The sequence below is a fragment of the Malus domestica genome, chromosome 02, assembly GCF_042453785.1.
Source record: "Malus domestica chromosome 02, GDT2T_hap1".
Classification (NCBI taxonomy): Eukaryota; Viridiplantae; Streptophyta; class Magnoliopsida; order Rosales; family Rosaceae; genus Malus; species Malus domestica.
The window spans coordinates 21304961-21315501 of NC_091662.1; the positions used below are offsets into that span (position 1 = coordinate 21304961).

At 35.0% G+C, this 10541-nt stretch overlaps 1 protein-coding gene across 2 annotated transcripts; it reads right to left on the reverse strand.

The window, feature by feature from the left end:
• Positions 1-365: 365 nt before the first annotated feature.
• On the reverse strand, positions 366-4981 carry LOC103407220 (SKA complex subunit 1 homolog). 2 transcript variants are annotated; one of them, XR_003768653.2, is made up of 9 exons: positions 4684-4868; positions 4460-4584; positions 4077-4189; positions 3896-3974; positions 3396-3463; positions 2958-3063; positions 2716-2872; positions 2519-2632; positions 366-644 (listed from the first exon to the last, which is right to left on the reverse strand). XR_003768653.2 is itself a non-coding variant. In XM_017324664.3 (9 exons), exons 1-9 carry the CDS (start codon positions 4778-4780, stop codon positions 567-569), a joined length of 810 nt encoding a protein of 269 aa, XP_017180153.2. In that variant the 5' UTR covers positions 4781-4981; the 3' UTR covers positions 366-566. The 2 variants fall into 2 exon arrangements, 1 of the variants encoding a protein (XP_017180153.2); XM_017324664.3 differs by having other exon boundaries at positions 2843-2872; positions 4684-4981.
• Between the last annotated feature and the right edge of the window lie 5560 nt (positions 4982-10541).

A 10541-nucleotide genomic window follows, 5' to 3' on the forward strand; every position in this document is an offset into this window, starting at 1 on the left:
AAATAATTCACGATTTATACAAAAACACTTTAAAAGTTCAAAAAAAAACAAAACTCATAATCTATTTACTTGTAAGCCCGAAGGTTTTTAGTTTTCTTCTCTTGATACAAAATAAATTAACTATTTTGTATTTCTAAATTATTGAGTTTGAAGTGTTTTTCTAAATATAATTTTATCGATATCTTACGTGTGAAAATAAATATTTGCTTTATGTGAAATGAGGACACATTTTTTAACATCGCTCCGGACCTAAAAAATCTCTGGACCGGCCCTGTAAATGGGTCGAGTTTTTTTTTTTTTTGTAATTTTATTTTATCAAATGATAAATTTTGTTTAATTAGATATTAAATTAATCACCGACAGAATTCGACAGGTTAAGTGAGTCGAGTATTTGTGTCATTAAATCATTTACAACAAGTTTAAGAGATACAGTCGACAGTATAGCCTCAAAAGCTACAACATGAGCCAAATCTTCTTGCCATTTACACACAATGCAAAGCAAGAACTTGAATTTTTTTTAATCAAAAACCAAAATGATTGAGAACCAAACCATGATGCAGGCCCTGTCAAGGACGCTTTAATAGAATGATCACTCGATGAGGCCCGATACGTGTCTCGCTTACACGACCAAGGTGACGAAGGACCTGTGCAGCAGCAAAATGCCCAAGGAAAATGGAATGAAAAAGAGAAATGCCATCACAAAACCTTAGTCATCATCATTCAAGTAAATATATAGCACAAAAACTCTTTTTTAATCAGTTATTCGAACTTAAGACCTCCTTGTTAGAGGAGAAATGAGATCATTAACTATATCATACTCCCGCTATATTCTACACGTATGACTGGCTAACTCGATTTGCCAACGGAAAAGATAACAGAAACGTGATAGGAAGTTTATGGAGGAGATAGTAAAGCTTCATGCTAATCTTGAAAGCATCTCATAAGCATCATAGAGTTTAAACAATTAACTACAAAAACAGAACTTTGAATTATGTAAAACTTTAGACCTGGCAATTTCTTACACGACTTGTTAACAAGACATGTAAACGACACGAAAATAATCGGTTTCAGGTCGACATGATAACTAATTGGGTTGTTATCGGGTCACACAATAAGAACCCATTAATAACGGATCATTAACAGGTTTACACGAGATTGACATGCAAATAATCTGTTTCGACACATTAAGAAAAATGTTATTTTGATAATTTTAATTTTTTAAACTACTTAAAAAACTTACTATAAAATACGAGAGCCGTATTGTATATGTATATAGTGTATATTAAAATACGAGAGTGACATGCGGATAATCTATTTTGAAACGTTAAGAAAAAAGTTATTTTAATCATTTTAATTTTTTAAACTACTTAAAAAAGCTTACTATAAAATACAATAGCCATATTGCATATGTATATAGTGTATATTAAAATATGTATTACTGTATTATTATTCTATATAAATTTAACAATTTTTAAGTTTTATTTATTTTTATAGTGTACTATAGGCAAGGAGTGAGATTAAAAAAATTATAAAACACATTAAAAATAAAAATATCAAGTAATTTAAAAATACCAAACACATCGAAAAAAATATAATAATTAATTTACAAGTGCGAAAAAATGTGAAATAATATGCAAACCCTCATAATCACATCCTCTACACTTTGAGGATGGGTACATCGTAGTTCGAATTTTTAAAACCATACAAACCCTCATGAATAGTATTTTTAAGGGAGTTCAAAATAAACCAATATCATTTCCCTTGGTGATTGATGAAATTTGAAGGGTTTTGTTGTAAAAAAGAGGTGCAAGGTTTCATCAACCTTGAAACATAACTCCTTTCATTTTTCATATCCTTGAACATTTGGTATTTTGTTGTAATGTACTAATGTTTTTTATTACTCTTACGTTGGGGTATGTAATACTTAAAAGACAAATGTTATTTTTATGTTTTGAAGTAATATTTATGTGACCAGGTGATATACATATACAAATTTAGTATTATGTTTTCAATTTTTTGGGGGTCAAATTATGTTTTCTATTTCATTATTTATTGATTTAAAATATATTTTCCTTATCGGGTAATGGATCGGGTCATATTATTTGATAAGATTAATGGGTCGATTTCGGATCAGGTCATATTACCGTTCACTTTAACGGATGTTACACGACACGACCCGTTAAGATATCGGGGTATATCACGAAAACGACACGAATGTCAGGTGTATATAAAACCAACAGTAGCACGAGTATGCTAAAACTACTTTTAGGATGAAATTCCCACTGAAACCAAGCACATCAGGTTTGAAATAATTACCGGGGTAATTTAACCAAGACATGAAATAATCAGTTTGCAGTTCATGAAGCATGGGAAGGTAAATGTATACTATTTACTTAAAGTTATGCCAAAAACAGGTGAAGTTTTCTTTAATTGCACTACGATATTTCTTCCCTAACTTCTTTTTCAGTTTCTAAAATCATAAAAGTTTGAAAGAAAAAAAGGCAAGGCACAAGCTTACAGTTAGTATTGCTTTTCCAGTGTTGTCAGGCTTCAAGGTTGGTCCTTTCATGTCAGTTTCGAGAAAGAAGTGTTTTCCCTTTATTCCTTCTGTCATTGCAATGTCCCTCATTTCCTGCATATTTTATGGTGGGAAGTTGGGAACTGAATGCTAATGCATAAATCAACAGTTACATGCGATGCTCAAGAATACGACACCTTCACCAAGGATGAAGAGGCTTATATGATGAGAGAGAGCTACCTCCCACTTTGTAACCCATGCTATTGGCCACCAACAAAACCCCCTAGACAATTTAAAACATATAACCTGGTTAAGTTCACTTACCAGCGCCTTTTCCCAAAGATCTCCTGCTACCTGCATGATGATTGGTAAACCAGAGTCAGACGTGTGCAATAGCATCTATGTACGAACCAAAGACTCAGAGAGACAGAATGCAAACCTTCTTCTTTGGGGCAAATATCAGCTGAGCGTTTGCTTCTGCATACGTCGCCATGTCATTAATAGCTGCATTGATCTTCTCTACTGTAAGCCTTCCCCTCATGTATCTGCGATTCGAAAATTGGGGAAAGAATTAGGAGACAATATCGGATTATCCAATATGTATCACCTTTCATTTGAGTCCTAGCTATCATATTCTCCTATATGCTAAGGCAACAGAAAGAAAGTTACGTAGCGAGCTGAAAACCTTCAGGATCATAATATGTGAGCCGTAGTATCATACTGCAGGTGGAAAGAGTTTTGGAGCTTATAAATGGCCGGAACATTCTTCAATGAGGTAAAAGTTGTTGTGCAAAAGCACACAGTGGACATGGGACTCACTCTTAAGTCTTAACAAATAAAGTAAGATAAGTTAAGAAAGAAAATTCAACCCACTCACCCTGACAAAGAATCCAGCTCTTCAGCAGTTATAAACCACAATGGTGGAGGGGAACGTCCCTTTTTCTCCTGAAATTAACAAAAACAGAAACAACAAGTGAAGTGATTATCCTGTAGCTACTGTATCTCCAACATATAACTAATGACAGTTCCAGAACAAGCTAGCCATATAACTGATACAGAAATAGTTTTCCGCACATCAATTCTCGAGTTATGAAAGAAAGACAAGGTATATGTAATATTGCAATATTAGTATGATAGTACTACCAAGCAATAGTATGAAGAAAAGGGTCACTCTTTAAGAAATAGTAAGAAATTAATCATCCAAATAAGTGCACGAACAAGAACAAGGACATGATTCTTCAAAGAGTATTCGAAGTTTTGCAGCACATCACAAATTCTCAATTGCAATATATGTTGTGGACATCCCTTGTTCCTTATTGATTGCATTGGCTGTGCACAAGTAGCGTGCGATGTGTGTGCGCAGAGAGCATTTCTTACCTTAGGTAGTGCAGCAGGCTCTTCCTCAAGCTTGAAGGACCCAAAACCGGTATTTTGTTGAGATCCTTCTGGAAACAAACTGAAATACACAAACATAAATCTCTACCTACCAAATACAAATAATGTAAGAGACCCAAATCAATAATGCTTAATCCATGGATGCATGAGAAACTTGTCTTACCACTTATTAGTATCCAAATTCAACATCGACATTCTTTCGGGAACATGCGAGGGCACATAAACTGACATGTCCTGCAATTTCTTTTGCTGCTTCAGCGCGGCATCGATGAGTTTCTGCCATCACATTACAACATCAAAGTACAATTCGCTGAAATTTCAACAAGCAAAACATGTTCCAGGATTAATTAAGTAAATTATCGCCTGCCCTAATGATCAAAATTGGTTCTTTCACTTTCCCATTTGGTGGATATAAAATTAAATTTTGTAACTTGAATTTTCCTAGTTGCCAAGCACATCCTAAGCTCAACAAACATTTGAACGAATTTCCCCAAACTTGAGAGAGAGAGAGAGAGAGAGATAGAGAGATAGAGAGAGAGAGAGTACTTTAGCTTTAGGGATGGCTAGGGTTTCGTCACGCAAGCGGTCCTTGATGGCCTGAACCTGAAGCTCCATGGCCTTCACGGCCGCGTCGAGGGCCGACAAATCGGTGACGCTGCTCGCCGGGTACACTGCCACACGAACAATTCAGAGGTTATGCGGACAAGTATGATTACAAGAATTGGATGAAGCAGTAGCAGGCGGAGGAGATGGGTCGGGTCGGGTCTTACTGTTTCGCGCAATGACGAGATCTTGAAGCTCCGCGATCCGACGGTTGAACCCTGAGATAACCGAATCCAACGACGCCCCTGCTGTCTTTACCTCCATCTCGTTCTCTCTCTACCTGCCTTGAGAAACTTTCAATCTCTCTGTTGGATCGGAAAATCTTGAGTTTTTTGGTTTTCAATTTGTGGAAACTGTTTTAGCGGGAAAATGTGTAACGAAAAGCTTGAAACTACTGCCTACCCGCTATGCTAAAGGCCCAAGCCTCCAGGCCAAGTTCTCTAGCCCACCTCAATTTGAAAACCCAACTTGAGGAACAAAACTTGAAAAATCTCAAGTTGTTTTTGTACCTCAAATTTATAGGCCAAGTTCACTTTATGATTACTTCGATTAAATCATTTTAATCTCTATATATAAAGCAAACACCCTAAACCCCAATCGGGTGAAACATTCAAATATCCCTAAAATACCGCTATGTTATTAAGGGTGTCAAAATAAAACAAGTTAAAGTTTTCAACTTTCACACATTAAGTTTTTTCAATGCGACCTAAAGTAAGAATGATGGAACACTTTCATACATCCGTTAGGTTTTTCGTGAAAACCTCTATTAACCTGTAACATGACATCCAAGTGGACAATAATTGGCTCCATGTGAACATCGAAAAATTAAAAAATATATATAAATAGAACTAAAAATTAAAAACTAAACCCTAAAAGTTAAAAAATTTAAAAATAAAAAAACTAAAAACTTCTACCCCACCTCCTTCAGAACACCAAAAAATCCAGAAAGAAAAACTAAACCCTAAAATTTGAAACCCAAAACAACATCAGCCGCTCCGCCTAATCGACCAAGACCGCTCAACCCACTTGTTCCTCCTAGTCCACCGAGACCACCCAAGCCGCTAGTGCCGCCTAAGCCACCAAATTCACGGCAGCCAATGTATATTTATAACTTCAAACCAACAATTCTTTTTCAATTCTGCAAAAAATGGTGATTGGCAAAGGATGAGAATGAACTCGATTTGGGGTTGTCGATTGGATTAAATAAACATTTGATATTTTGTTATGTTATTTTAAGTATAATTGAAAGCGTGCAGTGAAGTGAGTTGTGTCAAAAGTGTGTTTTTAATAGGTGACCTAATGCATTATTTTAAGCATAGCTTGTTCTCTTGCCCTATACAAGAGAGCGAAAAATGGTAGCAAAAACGTACGAGTGAGACTATGAGATGTGAGACTATTGGTATAGTGGATACAATTATAACATGATCTACAACGATCACATATATAAGGTTACATTCACATACAGTAGACATAATTGGCTTGGAATCCACAAGGATCATATATATAAGGTTAGAGTGACAATTTGCAAGTCTTGTTAAAGTGACAGTTTGCAAGTCTTATCACATATATAGGGTTTAATTAATAATATAAAAATAAGGATGTGTGTACATTAATGTACCTGCACAACTACTAAACTTATCATTACCACAAAGTGGCACAATAACCAAAAAAATATAATTAAAAATATCAACCATGCAAGCACACCATCAGTCATGATTGCCCACCAAACCCTAGCATTAGGTTTAGCAAAATTTGACAACTCAACCGGTGCACATTATATGCACTTCATGTGCGCCATGCACATGGCATGCACATAATATGTACAATTTTTCCAAAATTTCCTAATTAATGATCTTAAAACAGGGCTATTAAATTAGACTAACTAAAATTTTGATTTAAGCATAACTAAAAGCATACAATGGCCGTTTGTGCGTGCATCTGTGGAGTGAGTACTGTCAAAGGTGTGTTTTTAATAGGTGAACTAATGCATGAGTGGGAAAAATTGCGGCAAAAAGGACATGAGTTAGTCTATGTGTTATGAGCCTAGGGACTCTCTTAAACACTTGCCGTTAAAATGACTCCATAAGACTTAGTGATAAGACAAGGTAGATATAGGGTTTGGTGATAAGATAAGGTAGATATAGTCTCTTAATAATTTGATTTGCACACTTGCTTCGTAATAATGACACCTTGGGTGCCGCTCATTACTACCATAAATTGATGGTTTTTTTTTTTTCAATTATGGCTACTATTAGGGTCTTTGATGGTTTTTTGCAAAATAAAAAATAGAAAGGCCATATAATTAGGAAGAAAAAAAGTACATGAGAAAAGTAAAGGAAGAGAAAAGATTGTGTTAAAATTTAAACGCTACTATTACAAGAAAATTAAACGAAAATAAACAAGGGAAAATTTGAAAGAGGTCCAATTTTATATTATAACCCATCTTTTGAAATAGATTCAATTTTTAGTGACTTTTGATTTTTGAAATAGATCCAATTTTTAGTCCAATTGGACCCATATCAAAAGACCCCAATAAACAAATTTAGTTAACCTATCTTTACCACATAATGTATCATAAAATATATTTACTTCCTGATGACATCTGCAGGAATTACACTACTGAAATTTTCATAGCCAAAGAAATCCCATTGCAATAGGACCGTGAAAGGATCCTATGGACTTCCACAATTGCTGCATGTTTTCATGGCAGCATTGTCATATTGAAATTTTAGAATTTTAGCTATTACTTCCCTATCCACTCAAAGACCTGACAAACACCGCTAAACCATCTTTCTACATTCCAATACACTCAACCATCCAGATTTGTGATGATTGAGAGAATACAGAAGCTTGAGGCCTTCATACTTCAATTCCCCAATCGTCCCTAAGCACACCAAGATGACACCATGCACATACTTTGCTACTTCATGACCCCTTGAGATCGCCATCTTCAAAGCCTCAATTCCATCTTTTTCTTATTGTCTTGGAAGAAGTATGTCATCCCTAGCATGTACAGGGCCTCGGAATTGCCACAATCTGTGTAACGTTTCAAGAAGTTGGAGACATCTTCATTATTGCTCCATGAACTAAGTGGTTAAAGCCTTCAAATTCCCTAATGTTGATGTGTTCGAATATGTGGTTGTCTTGACCGATTTGGTTGAACTTCTTGCACACCATCTTTGCTAAAAACGGGTCCTTAAAAGATCGAGAAGCAACCTTTGTCATTTTTTGGACAAGAAGTTCGTCCAGAAGAGATTGTATGGGCGATGAGGTGATTCTGGCTTTCTTCATCTTTTTGAACTTGTGGCTTTGAAATTAAACACAAACCCTTAAGAAGACAACTTAAATAGGAGGTTTATATCTTAGACAAGAAGGGGAAGAGATATGACTGAGAGAGTGAGTATGTTGGAATTAAATGGTTCTGACAAGAAAAGGAATTTGGTAAATATATAACGATGAAATACCCTTTGAATACAACTTTTCCCGTTGAATACAGCTGTTCAGTTATATCCAACAGTCATATCCTTTAGAATTAATTAATTAATAAATAAACAGTTATATTATTTCTTTATTAATTAATTAATCTATATCACTATAATCATAATCATATGTATATTAGTATACCAATGTTACAGTGTATCTTCACACATAATTACACATATTGTGAGAACCATGTTATCATAATCATATTCCAACACAAATACAGGAATTATAAGGTCCCTAATTCTAGAATAATGGCCAATTGTTAGTTATATATATACAAATCCATATACAAATACATGATTTGTACACTATATACACATGGTATGCACATAGTATGCACACTACATACACATGATATGTAAAAAACTCCTTGGCCAAAGAGTTGCTTATGGCATTTTTATGAGCTTTAATTAAAAAAATTACCGCATTAAATTCAAATAAAAAATTAAAGTCATGTCTCAAAACTATATTACTATGATGTTTTCTTTCAACATAATTAGATCCTCCTCTAAATTGTATAGAACCAAAAAGGAATTGACTTTTATATGGTAAAACATAAGGCTGGCTTTAGAAAAAAAAAACAAAAAAAAAAAGATGTAAAAACCATCAAGTTTCAAACCTATGTCTTGTTGAAACTATCAAATTATACTCACCAATTGACCTGACACTTAATATTATTTAAGCTTGCACACAATTGATATATAGTAGAAAAATTCTAGAATGGGCTTAGACCAACCCTGGCATCCATGTGGCTCTGCCACTGATCAATTTCCCTAACCTATATGTAAGTTGGAAATGAAGTAGCAGGAGTTGATAAGCTATATGTTGGAATGAAGTAGCAGAAGTTGATAAGCTATATGTTGGAAATAAAGTAGGGGGTGTGAGATTTGACAATTCACTAACCTATATGTTGGAAATGAAGTAGCAAGAGGAACAAAAAACGGAGTGGTGGGGATTCCTACAACTTTCGTAGGTCATATGCATCAAATCCTCACCACACAAGTACCTTCAAAATAATCGCTATTTCACCCAATGGGTTTTCATCCACATCAATGATACACTTGTATAAATAGGCTTCTCACACTTATTTTCCATAACTATTAACCCATAGCAAAAAGTCATTGCACTTCTCAAATAGCCAAAACAATTCACAGCACCAGCATGTCCAAGTTCAGACAAATTGAGGATTTTAACATCGAGTTCCACGGGTGGTACAACATGGAACCTCCTCCACTTCTGGATTATCCAAGGCAAATCATACGTCATCATTTAGCTCTGTTGACTGTAAGACGTCACTAGAAAATATAGATCACGTCTGTGGGAAATTCGATTATGAGACGGGCGTTGCCGAGCATTGGAACCACAAGCTAGTGAAGGCAAAAAAAGAACTTGTGGACCTCAACGGTAAAGCCAATGAAGCGTTATACCATGCAAGCTAGTAGAAAACAAAACCTAACACGTCTCAACAAAGGATCCATTTCTTAAATTTTGAATTGTCGCAGAAGCGTCGTGGCCATATTGAGTCGTATGAGCATTCTCGAAAGGGAAAGACCGAAATGGATGAGGAATGCAACAAGGGTTTTGAGGATATTCGTCAGGTAGCGAAGAGAAATGAACCGCATTAATCACAATGAGATTCTTTGATAGTGAAGGAGGTCAAATCGTTTAATAAAATTTGGTGATCGTTTGGTGAAGGTTGTGCTTAATAGCTATGGTAGAATAAATTTGAGGGCTTAGATGTTAAGTAATGTAACATAGTTGTGCAATGTATTTTCTAACTATTATATGATAATGAACATAAGGACTATGTATCCTTGTTATCTTCAGCGTCTACCATTAAGGGTGGGCATTTGGAACCGAAAACCGAAACCGAAACACGAACCAAATCGAACCGCACCGAACGGTTTGGTTTTGAGGGTTTTGAAACGGTTTTGGTTTTGAAACCTAACCGCAACATAGAAAACGGTTTGGTTTTGGTTTTGGCTTTTGAAAACCGCACCGAAACCAAACCAAACTGCAAATATTAATAAACATTTAATTAAATGTCCATATTAGATTTCATGTTTTAATTGGTTGTTTTTTAGAATCCATACATTTAGTATGGACTCAACCACACTAGAATATCATTATTCATCACTTTCTTTTGTTCATTAACTTGAAGGACCTTTGTTATTTTATACCATCACACACACACGCGCACACATATGTACAAGGGTGGACTAATCTTGTTATCAAGAGTCAAACAATGATCTAATGAAGTCCACTCATTTGAAGCATGATATCACATATTCTAGTATGAAAGTTTCGTTCACGTTTAATGAATTCAAAGTTATTCAACTTGTTTTATGTTATATCTTGTATGGACACCCTTTTGTTGCACAAACATACTTTAACATCACAACTGCATGCAACATGCTAATTGTTTACATAACAAATGTCTTTTTCCTATTGCTACTGGGAAATGCTTATTAATATGTTAAATTGCAAATTGTACATTTTTTTCTTAAAAACCAAACCGAAACCATTTGAAACCGCACCAAAC

Excerpts from the sequence above, each read along its gene's own strand:
- LOC103407220 (XM_017324664.3), bottom strand. The coding sequence starts at position 4,780 with ATGGAGGTAAAGACAGCAGGGGCGTCGTTGGATTCGGTTATCTCAGGG. Across the intron at positions 4,585-4,683 it reads TCTCGTCATTGCGCGAAACA|TGTACCCGGCGAGCAGCGTC; the intron begins GTAAGACCCGAC and ends TTCGTGTGGCAG. Across the intron at positions 2,633-2,842 it reads ATCTTTGGGAAAAGGCGCTG|GAAATGAGGGACATTGCAAT; the intron begins GTAAGTGAACTT and ends TAAAATATGCAG.